This window comes from Bos grunniens, chromosome 16 (genome assembly GCF_055505025.1).
Source record: "Bos grunniens cultivar Pamir isolate PY7600 chromosome 16, Bosgru_T2T1.0, whole genome shotgun sequence".
Classification (NCBI taxonomy): domain Eukaryota; kingdom Metazoa; phylum Chordata; class Mammalia; order Artiodactyla; family Bovidae; genus Bos; species Bos grunniens.
Genome location: NC_141180.1, coordinates 1,575,636 through 1,591,044, shown reverse-complemented (window position 1 = coordinate 1,591,044; position 15,409 = coordinate 1,575,636). Strand labels below are relative to the sequence as shown.

The 15,409-nt window shown below is 58.3% G+C and overlaps 1 protein-coding gene and 1 long non-coding RNA gene across 2 annotated transcripts; one reads left to right on the top strand and one right to left on the bottom strand.

Annotated features, from left to right (window-relative positions):
* The first annotated feature begins 2,802 nt into the window (after positions 1-2,802).
* GPR25 (G protein-coupled receptor 25) lies at positions 2,803-4,837 on the top strand. Its single transcript, XM_086343153.1, has one exon. It carries the CDS (start codon positions 2,936-2,938, stop codon positions 4,058-4,060), a length of 1,125 nt encoding a protein of 374 aa, XP_086199279.1. The 5' UTR covers positions 2,803-2,935; the 3' UTR covers positions 4,061-4,837.
* Positions 4,838-10,593: 5,756 nt separating this feature from the next.
* LOC147356020 (uncharacterized) lies at positions 10,594-12,353 on the bottom strand. Its single transcript, XR_015142956.1, has 2 exons — positions 12,186-12,353; positions 10,594-11,271 (listed from the first exon to the last, which is right to left on the bottom strand). It is a non-coding gene; the product is annotated as an uncharacterized LOC147356020 (long non-coding RNA).
* Between the last annotated feature and the right edge of the window lie 3,056 nt (positions 12,354-15,409).

Sequence of the window (15,409 nt, the reverse complement as noted above, 5' to 3'; positions counted from 1 at the left end):
ATTAAGGGGGACAGTGGTTAAGAGCTTAAATATACAGCTCATAAAGGGACTGGAAAAAAAAAAAAAAAAACCCTCCTCCTAGAGGCCATCCAGTTCAAAGCCCTGGATATTTCTGTATTTATACTCCCCTGATCTTACACAGGCCTGTGCCAAGCACGGTGACGGGGACCCTGTTCACCCCAGGAGCTGACAAGCCTGTGGTCGGTGTATGGCTGACCCGGCTCCCCCAGCCACTCTCCCTCTGGAAGGCTGGAGCCCTGGGGGCCTGAGAGGGCCCTGGGGTGCGAATGGAGAGAGGCAGGCCTTCTCCCTGCAGGCTCCATGCCCGTCTGCAGGGGCCTGGACTCTCAGCTCACTAGGAAGAGATGCCATGAGGGGACTGGTTCCAGCCCTGAGGGGGAGGAGAGGCTGGCATCATGGATTTGGCCTTGATCACTGAAGCCAGGCTGGGCACGTGGCAGGCCAGACCCCTGTGGCTTCCTGCCACCCAGGCCCCAGCAGAGAGAATACGCCACGCATTCAGGACCACAAGGCCACGGCCCCGGAAGCGCAAGGCCCGATGTTTCTAATAAACAGCCCAGGTCTGCCCCCCTCCAGCCCTGCTTCCACGGCCCTCTTGGTGCCTGGCCTACTCTTCTCGTCCACCTGCGGCAGCTGGGCGTTCATCTCGAGCTTTCAGAACCACACACGCCCCGGGCCTGGGCTGCCGTGCGCCCAGAAGGCATGGGGCCTGTCCCCAGCTGCCCCTATCGGCCCCCACGTGTCCCTGCTCACGCGAGGCAGCGCAGCCTGGGCTGGCCTTCCGGAGCGGAGGCTGCAGGGCCTCCCAGGACGAGAGTGTCCTTCGCCAGCAGCCTGACCAAACCTGAGAAGGCAGCCCACCCGGTCTCCACACTGTGGGTGGGGGTCTTCGGGGGAGACCCAGGCCTGGGGGCAGGGGTGGGGAGGGCGGGCCAAAGGCCACCCGCCCCCGGCCTCGGCCCTCGCCTGCCTTTCCGATTGTGCAGTAACCCTTGCTGGGGACAGTGTGCACACACCCCACCTGCCCCTTGGCATTTTCTTCCCCCGGGTGTCTCCGCAGACAGAGGGGCCATAGCTAGGGAGACCTGATGTCCCCGTTGGCTCGGCACAGGCCAGCCTGACGGCCCAGGTCAACGGTCATAACACTGCTTTTGCCCTCAGAAGGGCCTGGTGTGGGTGGATTGCGAATTATTCCGTCACCCCACTCCAATCAACACAGAACAGAACACACACGCCTCTCCACAGCCCCGGCCTCAGTGGACCGATGGGCGGACAGCACCTGAGTCGTTTCCCGCCAGCTGCCCAGGCCCACCCGCCTGCTCGGCTACGAGAGCCCCGCGCCCCTGGCCTCTTGGATGGGTCTGCTCCCCTCAGTCCCCACTGCCGGTCCCCTGACACTCCCCGTCCCCTGCACACGCGACAGCAGCCTACCACAGGGCTCCCTGCGGCCTCTGCGTGTCCGTCCACGGGTCGGCACTGCCCTGCCCTGGGGGCCCAGGTGGGCTCTGCCCCCTCCGCGTGTCCAGGGGCCTCTCAGTCCCCACCTCGGGTGCCGGGCAAGACTCGGGACATACTCTTCAATCAGAGGGGCCGCCCCCTCCTCCAAGCTCCAGGGGGACTGCGTGAACCTGCACACCGGGACGTGTGACCTCTGGCACGCCGGCCCCTGCATGCGGGACGCGTGGACCTGTCTCTGGGGCCTGACTAGTGACCCTCCAAGGTCAAAAGCGGCATCTCCTGTGACACCCGCAACGGGGCCTGCCACACAGAGGCGCTTGCTGTAACAGGGCTAAACGGAGTGAAATGGAAGAATAACCCGCCTTGAGTTTTTAATGCCAGATGACCCAACGGCTCATCCACTCCTGGTGACAACGAGGCGTGGCTCTGTGGAGGACTCACTGTCACAGCTCACCGCAGCAGCTCACGGGAGGACGTGCTAAAAGAAGCTGGGGCCTGACTGGATGCCCAGCATCCTCGGGAACCCTGCCCCCATCCTCTCCCTGGCCCACCGCCTCCTCCAAGGCCAGGCTACATGCCCACCCTTCTCTCTGAATCCTTCCTGCCTCTCAGTCCACAAGGGATCCCGTCCTCCTCTGAAACTCCCGACTCCTGGTTGAGGACAGCGCCTCTGCCACTGAGTCCCACTCCATCTTGCGCTCCGAGCCTAACACCCGTAGGCTCCATAGGTAGGTTCTGCCCAGGAAGGAAGGTGGGGAAGGGCTGGGGTCTGGATTCCGGGCTCTGCTGCCTCATCTGGACAGGCTGACCCTCCCTCTCCAGGTTCAAACCCTCCCCATGGCTCCCTGAGAACCTGAGCTGGTCAGAAACGCCACCCTGGGCTAAGACACCGGACCGGGCAGCTCAGGGAGCTAACACCATCCGAGTGTCTGGTGTTCAGTCCCTGATTGTAGGGAGGCCCCCAAGGGCAGGCTCCCTCCACCCGCCGGCTCTGCAAAGAGGCCAGGGGAATCTTGGCAGCTGGCACCTCCCTGGGGAAAATCCTGAGAGAGAGACAGACAGTAGCCGGGAGCCAAGAGGGGGTGAGAGGGACTGAGGCTCTGAGCGCCTGTTCTACCGGCCCTCTGGGCCCTGAGACCTTTGACGCTCTTAGTTCAGTCAAACCAGTGACTGATGAGGGACAGGCCAGGCTCCCACGGCAGGCAGGGCGGAGATCCAGCCCGGGCACTTTTCTTCCAAAGACCCAGCTAGGAAGCCACGTCCCCCGCCCTCCGCCCCACCCCGAATCTCGCCCCCTTCTCGGCCCAGGCGCCTGCCCCTCCCCCGCCCCCACCCCTTCCTGCCGCCCGGGGCCGAGGCGACTGGGTGGGCAGGAAGGGAGGTGCTGGGCTGGGCACGGGCCGTGAAGAGCCACCCTCCCTCTTGGCCCCGCGTCCGCCACCGGGCGTCTCCGGCCATGCGCCCCACGGAGCCCTGGAGCCCCAGCGCGGGGACGGCGCCCTGGGACTACTACTCGGGGTCGGGCGCGCCGGACGAGCTGGAGCCGGAGGAGCTGTGCGCGGCACGGGACCTGCCCTACAGCCACGCCTACATCCCCGCGCTCTACCTGGCGGCCTTCGCCGTGGGCCTGCCGGGCAACGCCTTCGTGCTGTGGCTGCTGTCCGGGGCGCGCGGCCGGCGGCGGCTCGTGGACACCTTCGTGCAGCACCTGGCGGCCGCCGACCTGGGCTTCGTGCTCACGCTGCCGCTGTGGGCCGCGGCGGCGGCGCGGGGCGGCCGCTGGCCCTTCGGCGAGGGCCTGTGCAAGCTCAGCAGCTTCGCGCTGGCCGGCACGCGCTGCGCGGGCGCCCTGCTGCTGGCCGGCCTCAGCGTGGACCGCTACCTGGCCGTGGGCCGCCCGCTGGCCGCGCGCTCCCCGCGCTCCCGGCGCTGCGCGCTGGCGGCCTGCGCGGGCGTGTGGGCCGCAGCGCTGGCCGCCGGCCTGCCGTCGCTGGCCTTCCGCCGCCTGCGGCCAATGCCCGGCCAGGACCGCGGCAGCCAGTGCGGGGAGGAGCCGTCGGACGCCTTCCAGGGCCTGAGCCTGCTGCTGCTGCTTCTGACCCTGGTGCTGCCCCTGGCCGTCACCGTCGTCTGCTACTGCCGCGTGTCGCGCCGCCTGCGCGGGCCGCCGCACCTGGGCCGCGCCCGGAGCCGCTCGCTGCGCATCATCTTGGCCGTCGAGGGCGCCTTCGTGGGCTCCTGGCTGCCCTTCTGCGCCCTGCGCGCCGTCTTCCACCTGGCGAGCCTGGGCGCGCTGCCGCTGCCCTGCCGCTTGCTGCTGGCGCTGCGCTGGGGCCTCACCGTCGCCACCTGCCTGGCCTTCGTCAACAGCTGCGCCAACCCACTCATCTACCTGCTACTCGACCGCTCGTTCCGCGCGCAGCTGCGGCAGCGCGGGGCCTGCGGGCGCGCCGAGCGCCCGGCGCGCGGGAGCAGCTCTGCGTCATCACTCTCCGGCGAAGACGGCTCCCCGTTCCGGAGCCCGGCCCGCGCGGGCGGCCGAGCCCAGACGGCGAGCGCCCCCTCGGCTGCTGGCCCGTAGCTGCTCGACCCGCGGGCTGCGGGCGGCGGAGGGAAGCGAAGCGGGCCGTCCCCCACCGCCACCCGTCTCCCCGACTTCCCCGAGCGCAGCGGGCTGCTCCGCCGGGTCCGCGGGGTCTCCCTCACGAGCTTTCCCAAAATCTCAGCTTTTCCAGCGTCTCCCCCAACCCCAGCCCGGCTCCTGAGACCCGCTCTCCTCCCGCTCCGCCCATTGGACACCTGGGCGCTTTGTCTCCAGCGCAGTAAACGTCCTGCGAGATGGACCGGGCGAGATGGACCTGCGACACCGACCCGGGCTCGGAAAGGGAAGTGGCCTCCCTGCTCTGCCCCCTGGGAGAGACCCCCTAGAGGCCACTCTTGTCTCGGGCGGCTCTGTTACCTTTGGCTCCTACAATCGCGTTGCCTGCTGAGAAATACCTTCTCCAAGCCAAACTCTCTGGCCCCTCTCCAAAGAATCCTGGACCTTTACGCTCTGCCGTCTTGGTGGCTGTGCTGAATCACGCGTCAGCATCTTCATGTTCAACACTCACCAAAGCGTGGGAAGCGCGGTGCTGTCGCGCTAACCCCTTCCTGCTGCCAGCGACCCCAGGAGGCCCATCCTTTATTTCCCCCAACTCCCAAGAAGCCACAGGACTCACCCTGGACTTGGGCGGGCTCCTCCCTGCAGACAGAGGGTTCCAGCATCTGTCCCCCGGCACTCAGATGCTCTGACCGGCTGGGACACTGGGCCCCGCGGCGAGTTCCCCTTTCTCAATAAACAGTCTTGCTGCCCTCACCCGACAGCTGTGTCTGCCTTTACTTGAGTGGAAGGGACTGAAATGAGTGTGAGGGGGCGACTCGATCCCTGGGTCAGACAAAACTCAATCCAATAGTTGAGGCTGACCTCAAAGCGCTCGAGATTTGGTGTCAAGTCGGGCCAAGAGCAGCAGCCCTGCCGTGGGCCCCCGGGAGGGCAGCCTGTCTTCTCGTCTTCCTATTTTAAAGGACGTTTCCCATTTTGGAGGTTTCAGAGAAAGAGGAGGGGAAAAAGATTTAAGCGCAGCTGCCAGCCAGGCGTCACTTCCGAGTGGAAGTGTGGCATTGTGGCTGGCGGAACCTTATCCTCACTCCCTTTGGGTCCATCCAGGACAAATGCTGAAGGGCATCTGTGTTCTGAGTCTGTGACAGCCTTGGAGGTTTCTGGAGGGGCTGGGAATTCAGTCTTTATATTTTTAAGCAGATTTGGCCTAAAGAAACATCAGTCAGTGCAGGAAAGAACTCAGAAATTCTCCTGGAGAGCCGGTCTCACCAGGCCCGCTCCAGGCATGGAGTGCAGCCTTTGGGGCTGTTGGGTTAGAGCAGACACACCGTTCATCTGCTGCCCGAGGAGGTCACACTGGGAAGAAACACACCCAGGCCTGTCCCACCACACCCCAAGGGAGGCGGGCCTTGCAGCCCGTGGCGTCACCGGGCTGGCAGGACTGATTCCAGACGCTTCAGTCTTGGAGAGGTCAGTGCACCATGGCCCTTCGGACCCTCCCCGTAGCTCTCTGAGACAAGAAATGACCGAGTCACATGCCGAGGTCCCAGCTCACAGCAGAGGAGCTCTCCTGGCCTGTTCCAACGAAGCCCCCATCTTAAGGCCTGCCACTTGCTTCTCCCGATTTGCTGGTACACCAACCTCCCCAAAGACAGGCAGAAAGGAAGCTTCTCCAACTCCAAACCCCTACCTCACCAGAAGTTATCAAAACTCAGCATTTCCCTCCCACTGCTGGGACACTGGAAAATGCTGGTAAGCGAAACAGAAAAGGGGGTAACAACTGCTCGTGTTAAATACACACCCACACACTTCAAGCCTGGATGATATAAAATCAATGTTAGCATTGGTGTTGTTGGCGCAGAACACTAGGAACCGCAGAGTCCTCTGGGTAAAACCCACCTTTTGTTCTTTTCTTTCTCTGGCACGAGTTAGGCGCCATGGTGTCTCTCTTCTCAGCTAACGGGAAGCCGTCTGCTTTCTGTCTGCTTTCTGTCTGTCTCTCCCATCAGAACCTGAGCTCCATAAGTCAGGCGGGGTGTCTGGTCCCCTGCTGTGGCCCCTGTGCCTGGTGGGGAAGGGGACACGCGTGACGCACCTGTGGGGGGAGTGACCGTCGCGATCCCATCATAACGTGAAATCGTAAGAAACAGTGGGAAGGGGAAGGCCGGGGGTGGGGGGTGTTGCACTGTCTGTATGATCTGTCAAAGGGCAACAGCAAAGGAAGGCCCCGCCACTTCTCTGTCTGGAAATTTTCTATAAGCTTTTTAAACAGTTTTATTGATTATTTATTGGCTAAGCTGGGTCTTTGTTGCTGCGCGGGCTATCTCTAGTTGCGGAGGGCAGGGGCCGTTCTGCAGGTGCGGTGTGGGCTTCTGTGGTGGAGCTCATTCCCCCCGGCTCAGTCGTCAGGACACACGGGCCCCGCTGCCCCGAGGCACATGGGGCTTCCGGACCAGGGGTCAAATCCATGTCCCCTGCAGCAGCAGGCACACTCTCAGCCACTGGACCCCTGGAGAAGCCCCCTGGGAACCTTCTTTAAGGGCAGTGAACAAAGCAGTCATGGGGCCCCAAGGCTGAGGCTAAAGGCGGACCCAGGCCTGAGCTGGCATGATCCCAGCAGGGCCTGCCTGGGGCACTCCGGCCAGACGCCCCCAACCCCCCTTCTTCACATGGAGGACGACGCTTCTGTCTGCTCTGCTCAGGCTCCTCACGGGTCAGGCGAAGCCGAGTCCTTGAACATGCTTTGTAAGCTGCGGTGTTAGACCACAGGCGCCCTGCCCTCGGGGTGAGCTGGTCCCGGCCCACTGCCCCGCCCTTTGCCCACCGGCTGTGGCCTGCAGCGGAGATGGGGTGGAGCATCTCTGGGTTTTTTTAAGGTCAACCTCTGGGCAAAGGCCGGGCACGTTGGCCTGTGTGATTCTGATTTGAGCTGGTGACTAATTCTGGGCTTTCTTGGGCCCTTTCTCAGGGCACCGTGTGGTCGCCGGGCCCCAGGGTGAGTGATCTGGGGAGTTCACGGGAATGGCAGGGCAGGCGAAGCCCCGCTCGGTGATATGACTCAGCCCCGCACCACTTTGGACCTTGTGGGGACATCCCGCTTGTCAGAGCCGCAGGGTCTAGATCCAGCCCTGCCTCGGCTGGGGTACCTGAAAGAAGTTACTGACCACCCACCGCCCCCACCAAGACCCCCAGGTCCATCCAACGGGGCAAAGGATGGAAAGACCCCCGGGAGCCAAGAGCAGAGGCGCTGGTGGGCGGGACGAGGAGGAGGTGAGGAGGTGAGACCCTCTTCCTCCTGCCGTCACCGGAGGGCTCACTGAAGGCGCCCCCGCATCTCAGGAGAAGAGTGGGCGCTGCGTGAGACCCCTGTGTGCGTCCATCACGGCCCAGCAGGGCAGGAGGTCCATCTTGCTCCTTCCGAGAGGGGGACGGGGAGACCCAGGCCCAGGAAGGCGACCCCGCATCCTGCAGCACAGCAGATGTTTGTCAAAGGCGCACAGAGGGGGCTTCCTTGGTCCTCCTGACCTGGGGGCAGGCAGGAGTGATCAGTTCATTTTACCCTCGTTGGGACCGGCTTTGAAGCGGCTCGGTCAGCGTCACAGAGAAGCAGAGGGCAACTCAAGCCTGTGTGCTCTCTCTCCTCCCGGCTTGCCCGGCCCTGCCACCCCTCCCGTGCGACACCCAGCTCACACCGCTGGTCACCTAGGCCCGGCCTTTCCCTTAAAAAGTGTAAGCTTCCCCCTGATTTTTGAAGTAATGCAGGTTCTTTGTTTTTTGAAAAAAGAAATCATAAGAAAATATAAAGGAAAAATATAGAAAACAGTCATTATTCCACCGTGAAAATGTACCTTCTTTTTGTATGTATTTTAATAATACACACAGACAAAGGAGCCTGGCAGGCTACAGCCCACTGGGCCACAGAGTCAGACACGACTGAGCACCTTACATTACATTACAATAAAACACATGTAAGTTTTTTCCAGGCTAAATTGTGATCAACCTATGTGGGACCCCACACTGGGTCTACTGTGTGCCCAAGAGTGATGGGCACAAAATGGGCATTCAGTAATGCTTTGTTGAATGCATCTTCTTTAAATATTTATGTTTATTTATTTATATGGCCTTAGTTGCTGCCTGTGGGATTCAGCTCCCTGACCTGGACCTCCTGCATTGGGAGCGCTGGGTCTTAGCCGCCAGGGAAGTCTTGTTGAATGTATGTTGTATATATATTACTTTGTGCCCGGCAGTCGGCAACATGCCATATTTTATCAGCTCATTGAATATTATTCTAAACATCTTTTTTAACATTACATTACATCATTATATGAAATGTAAACCACCTTTATTCAACAAGCCCTTAAAGTTTTTTTCAATTTTTCACTCTGTTAAGTAATTCTGTGATGAACATTCTTGTACAAAAATCTTTATTTTCATTTCTGATTCTTTCTTCAGGACAAACTCCTAGAAGTGAAATTATTCATCAGATATTATGAACAATTTGAGACTTTGGTGCATTGTGCCAAATTGTGAAAAAAATTACATTCTCTCTGGAGGCTTGTGGGTGCCTGCTCACCACACCCTTAACAAACAACAGGCATTATTATCCTAAAAAAAGTATTTGTCAATTTGGTGTCTTCCCAAGTTTAAAAAAATATACAATATGACGATCTTATTATATTGTTTCAAAGACCTTTGTTATACAATGTATCATTACAATATTGCTCTGAAGTAGGTATTAAAATAATGGCTGTTTCCTGAGAACACACCACAGGAGAGGTGCTGAGGGCTTTAGGTCTCCTAATCACCCTCCCAGCAACTTTATGGCGGGTGCAGTAGCATTCTCCCTGTTCACCAGATGAAAAAACAGGCTCGGAAAGCTCGGGGAACTTGCCTTGTGGACTTGTATCATTACTCCCATTTTACAGATGGGAACTCAGAGGCCAAGGTTTGCTGACTCGCCAAAGCAACGCACAGGGTGGGACTTCAAAGCCCCACGTCCTGGGCCACAGCCAGCGCCCACGTCCACCTCCTCTGACTTGCTAGCTTGGCCTGCCTGCTGCTCACCCGTTAGCGCTGAAGCAGAGGGTGCCCCGGGGGGAAGGCCACCCCGCTGGATCTGCTGCTGTTCTCAGAAGGTCAGTGGGACGGTTAACTTCCCACCTCAGCTTGACTGGGCCACCAGGCGCCTGGTCACAGGCTGTTGGGGTGTTTCGGGTGAGAGTTGAATCGAAAACCGAGGAGCGCGGACGACCCTCCACCAGGTGGGCTCTCGACCGGCGGCAGAGCTGGGACACCAGGCCTCTCCTGCTTCCAGCCGGATGGGAGAGGCAGCCTCCAGCCAGATGGGGGAGGCGGCCTCCAGCCGCCTCGTGCAGACCCCAGGGCCTCCCGGCCTCCGTGACCGCGTGGCCAGTTTCTTATAATAAGCGTTCTGTGTGTATATCCTGTTTCTCTGAGCAACGCAAACCAATACAACCTGCTCCCTGCCCCCCGCCAGGAGATACTGCTTGGGCAGCTGACTGAGGGGGAGTGGGCCTCGTCCCAGGTGTGCTGAGGGCAGGGTCAGGCCTGGGAGAGGCAGGTGCCAAAGCCCACCCCCCCAGCCCCCCACCCCGCCCCTGGCTGCCCGGGTCTCTCCTGCTGGGCTCTGGGGGGGAGGTTGGGGCGGTGCTCGGCTTTGCCTGCAGAGCAGCTGCAAATCTGCGAGGCTGTGGTTTGCCCCAGGAAGAGGTGCCAGACAGTGGGGGGTGGGGGGGGGTGATTAATCTAGCCACCCTGCTCTGAGAATGACTGTCTTTGGGTGTACACACTGCTGTCTCTCCTCTGATCTCCCAGTGCCCAGACACCCTAAAGCAAGTTGCTTGCGCCCAGGCTGTCCCCACGTCCCGTGCTGTGCCCACAGGCTCACAGGGCCGGGATTGTCACAGCTGGAGGGCAGGCTCAATTGTTTTCAAAGTTTCGGTTTTTACAGGAGCTGTTGCCTCAAACCTTCCCAGGCCTGTGATCCCCTAAAGAGAGACAAGGGCCCATGCAGGGTGAAAGCCATCCCAGGTCCCTGTAGCCTGATTGCGCTGCGTTCACGGTCTCACTGAACCCCGGCTCTCCTCCCTTATGGTCCCGGGCCACGCTGCTGCCATTGGGAGGGGCTCTGCCTTCCCTTCTCCAGGAGGTGTCATGAGCCCTGTTCTTAGCTGCCACGTGGACATCCCCGCGGCGTTTGGACCAGGCTGCCCTGTGTAACGAGCAGGCTCCGCAGTCAGATGGCCGCGGCCGTGCCCGCTCTGCGGTGTGTGCTGCCCGCGGGCATCCCCTCCTCCCACTTCAGGGCTGGTTTGGGTGGGGGTCCCGAAGCCACCCCAGCTGGCCCTCCTCGGGGCTTCCCGCCCTCGGGCCACGGGTGACCCATCTCACCCTCCTGCTCCTTCTAATGGGAAACCCCCCCACCTCCTCCGGCAGCAGCAGTTTCAACAGCAAAGCGCTTTGAAAAGGACAACAGCCACATAACCAAGCGCCCGTCAGAGTTGTCATCAGTGTTTTATTATTTGTTTTCCAAAATTTAAACTCATTTCAAATTTTATTCATATAAAATGATGAGCAAAATTAAGTATAATTTTGTGTTCTAGGACGTGAATTTGAAAAAGAAGTTTTATACAACTACAGCTAGATAGCTGCTAACCAAGGAAAGTTCAAGAAAAGATAGTTGAGACTTAATATGCCTTCATCTGCTTCACTTCCTATTTTCAAACAGTTTGTTGTTTTAGGAAACTTATCTGTTGTAGCCAGGAAAAAAAAAAAAAAACATAAAAACGCTGTTAACTGGCAGGTCCTCCTCCTCTCTACTATCACAGGAGTAGAAATAAGTCATCCATTAAGGGTAGGAGCATAGAAGCTGATGAATCTGCCCTGTCTCATTTATTGCACAAGAAAATCAATTTCCTTTTCTTAAGGCATGTAGGTGGTAGATTGTCAGAAAATCAAATAGACTGTGAATCTGAATGATTATTATTTGAGACCCAAGGTGCTGACTGTGAAACACACCAGCTGCTCCGTGGGTTCCAGACTCAGTCTCCTCCTCATCGCCTTTGTCATCCATCTCTTTTCACCTCCAGTGCTTTTTATCACAAGGGAGTGTGAGAGCTAGACGTGTTCATCTGCGAAGGGCAGTATGACCCAACGTAAGCACTGTACGCTTGCTGTAATTATTGGGAGCGAAAAAACCAAGAAAGACATTCATTAGATAGAACTGAGTCATACCACGGTTTGGGATTTCTCTTCTCAAAATCACTGATTCAACGCGTTTTTATTTCGCTTTTACCATGTGCCGACCTGTGTGCAAGACCACGGGACCACAGAAATTAAAGACTGCCACCCCTCCTCAGGACAAACTGATCCCTGGAGTCTCCACCCCACACACAGAAAGATCAGAGCTGTAAACTCACGGCATCACAGAGGGACGTGAGCCCCGCGGACCTGTAACTTGGCAAAAGCTCTGTTTTTCTTTTTTCTTGAAACTGAAAATCATACGAGGCAGATTGAGTCACTTTTGTACATCACTGATTTCTCAGTCAGTCACAGGGACCCTCCGGGGCAAGCCTGTGAGCAGACCCAGGACATGTGGTCCCTGGGACCTGGAGTGTCCTGCGGAGGCCAGAGCGGCCCCTGTGGTGCGACAGACAGACAGAGGGCCTCCCTGTGGCCACCGCTCTGCCGAGGCGCTGCGTCCACTGCTGGACAGCCGGGCAGCTGTGGGCAGGACCCCGGCCTGGGGGGGGTTGGGTGAGGGGACCCCTCTGCTCCCTGTCAGCCCACAGAGCCCACAATCCCATGATGGGAGCCCAGCATGTTCTTCAGAGATTTACCTAGTTTTTGCTCTTAAAAAATAAATATTTAAATATATATTTATTATATGTATGATATATATTTACTTATAAATATTTTAACATATAAACTTTTATAAAATGCACCCAGCAAAGGGTAGAACCATGTATCCATCCATTAAAAATTAATGTCAAGGCAAAACTATCCAGATACACACAAACTCAACCATACCAGCCACTGCTACGAACAAGCCCACTTACAGGAGCCCAAAGAAAGACAAACAACTTACGCGGGGTCTGCAAGGAAAGTTCATGCCTCAGCTGCTTCACAAATGCTGACATTCAAGAAGCTGCTTCTCTGGGTCCCACACCGGGAGATCACATGCACCCCATGTTCTCAGACTTGTGCCAGGAAAGACACGTCAGCAGAGCCTGCCAAGGGCGCCCCACTGTGTGGTGCAAACAGGGAGGTTATTGTGAAACATAACAAACCAGTGTGGACGTCCTCTGGGGGTTTTCCTGTGTCACAGTCTGCACGGGGAATGGGTCACTAAGAAGGCAATTGCTCACATCATATGAAGTTTATCACTTTTTAAGAGAAAAAAATTATTTTAAATAGACATAGAAAATCTCCTTTTGCAGGCGCTAATGAAATGACTCAGACCACAGTGGTGGGTGTTTGTTAGATGGACAGATACTGAAGCCTCGCGGTGGAAGCTGACAGGAGCTGTTGGGTGGCTGGGTGCCCCGAGGCTGCCTCACAGTGAGATTATCTCCCAGTGACGAGGGGGAAACACAGGGGACGGTGGAGGACCCGGAACTCCCTGGTCAGCTGCACCGCGGGGCTGTAGCTCACCTGCCAAGGTGTTCTCACCCAAAACAGAAGCCAGCATCCTAGTCAAGGCTAAACTTGTGCGTTGCAGGAAACGCGGGGTCAGGAGCAAGTTAAATGCAACACAAGGAAGCAGCAGTCGAAGCACCAGATGTGGGGCCTGTTTCAAAAGGCCACTGACACGATTAAGCAAAAACTCAGGGTGGGGAGGGGACCCGCACAAGCTTAAAAGAGCAGAATGCAATGCGCAGGCCTCACTGGATCTGGACACAAGCGGATTGACTTTAAAGAACAGTGTTGGGGCAGCTGGAGGACTCCAAACACGTGGTTGGGCGGCACTGAGGGCCTAGGGTGCTAACAGGCACACGGCCATAGAAGAAGACGGGCCAGGTTTGTGCTTTTTCTTCTGAGATGCACACTGAAACATTTAGAAGTGATAAGTTACTAAGCCTGGGATTTTGTTTAAAATATTTCACTAAAGAAAAAATAAACTGTGGAACCAGAGGTTAATGTCAATAATCACTAAGTCTAGGTGATGGATAAATGGGAGTTCATTATATTATTAATTGACTCTGCTTTACTAACATTGGGAAATCTTCACATTAAGTTTTGAACTATTTTAATTACTCGGAAACTGCACATACACAGGAGGACATTTTCGCAAAACCCAAGCTCACGCGGACCTGGGAGAGCTCAGGTGCTGTGTCCCCTCACCCCACTCTGCTGCCCTCAACCCAAGCTCACACGGACCTGGGAATGCTCAGGCGCTGTGTCCCCTCACCCCACCCTGCTGCCCACAGGCACTGCTTCTCAGCCAGCTCCTCACAGCGGGTAAGAATGTGGCAATCACCCACTTCCCAGCATCCAAGGCGAGAGTGAAGTATTTGAGGTTTCTTGAACATACTGGGTGACCTCCCCCTCTGGTTTCAGCCTGGGGGCTTCTGTTCATCACATGTCATCTCACCAGCACCCAGCAGCCTGTCTGGGGCCTCTCCGCCACTCTTCAGAACCCACAAGCCCCCCACAGAGCGATCAGAGCACCCAGAACACTTTGGTGAGCGTGTATATGAACAAATTGATGGAGATGCGTTGACCTGCTCCCCGAGTCATAGAGGGTGGGGGCAGGAGCGCTGGGACCACAGCTCTGGGGCGGGAGGGCAAAGGTCACATGTAGCCACCTTCAGGGACAATTTCCATGGCATCTAACCTCAATTCAAAAAACCCTCCTTCCCCTCCTTCCTCATCGTTGGGTAGTTTGAGAGACGCCGAAGGGGTGACGCACCAGCCTGTTTTCAGCTAGCTGGTGCCACGGCCACAAACCGGTGGCCTGGTCATTGGAGGGGGTTTGCCTTTTGAAGCCTGGAGCTGCTAAACCAGAGGAAGTGAAACCTGGCCACTGGTAAACAGGTTTGGAACATGAAAATGCAATTATCGTGCAGAAATAGTATTAGTTTTTTCCTGAGACTCGAGTGTGAGAAAGAAGAAAAACTTTTTTTTAAAGATAAGAATGTTGAGAAAACATCTTTTAACAAATCACCACCTTCTATTGAGAGCTTACTGTGAGCAGAGCACGTTTTATCCACATGATTTCTTCACCCTCATCACCACCACATGAGTGATCCCATCACCCCCGTTTTACAGAGCAAGAAACTGAGGCTGTTTGACTCCAAAACACATGTATTTCAACATCTCTCCTAAATTGCGAACCTGAGCCGCTCAGTAGGCGGTCGAGTGATGAACAGGCCCTGGGGGCGGGGGGCGGGGGGCGGGGTGGGGGGTGGGGGGAGGCGTCCATTCTATTTTAGAGGCACCTCCAGCCCAAACCTTTGAGAAGGGCATGGGTTTCTGGAGTGCTGGCGACATCCAGCCCTGGGGAGAGCAGCGGCTCCCCCAACCCCTGCCCCCGCCCAGCTGCCCAGTCCTCAGCCTTTTCCTGGGGCAGCACCCGGAGGCCCTGTGGCCAGGGTCTGCCCCCAGGGCCTGGTCCCCACGCCCCCCACCCCCATCCGGGAGGAATCGGGAGAGACAGGGTCCACCAGCTGCCGGCTGACAGGCAGACAGCGCTCCGGTGCAGACCGAGAGGCACGTGGGAGCTCTGCGCAGAGCGCCCTCTTGGCCCGCCCCAGGGCCCGGCGTCCTCGGGGCTGGAGGCTGGTCTCCAGTGCAAAGACCCCCACGACGCCTGCCTCCCCTGCGCTGCTACTTAGCTTCATGTCTGCGGTTGTCTTACTTTTAACACAACGCACTCTTTCCTTCGAGTTCCCAATTCTCTCGGGTCTCCAGAAAGGAGAGAGGGGGCGGCCAGGGCGGCGGGGCAGGCTGAACACGTGGTCCCAGGGCGGGTGCAGGGGCGGCGGGGGCCGGGGTCCCGGGGGCGGGGAGGGAGGCTGAGCCCGCGCCGGGTCAGGGCGCCGGGGCCGGCAGGCGCCCCATCCCGCTCCGCCCGCGGCGCACGGAGGCCGGGAACCTTCGCCCCTGGTGGTCGCGGCGAGCGGAGAGCGGCCGAGGCGGTGCTCAGACCCCGCGGTGCGGACGCAGGGCCGGGAGAGGAAGGGGAAAGGGGGACGGGAGGCGGCGCGGAAGATGAGCCGGGAGAGGGGCCGGCGGGCGGGCGGCGCCCGGACCCGGCGCGGGGGTGCCGTGCCCCGGGCGGTGGGCTCCCTCCCGGCCCCGCCCCGTCGG

Bases quoted from the DNA above. Each gene is read 5' to 3' on its own strand.
- GPR25 (XM_086343153.1), top strand. From the start codon at position 2,936: ATGCGCCCCACGGAGCCCTGGAGCCCCAGCGCGGGGACGGCGCCCTGG.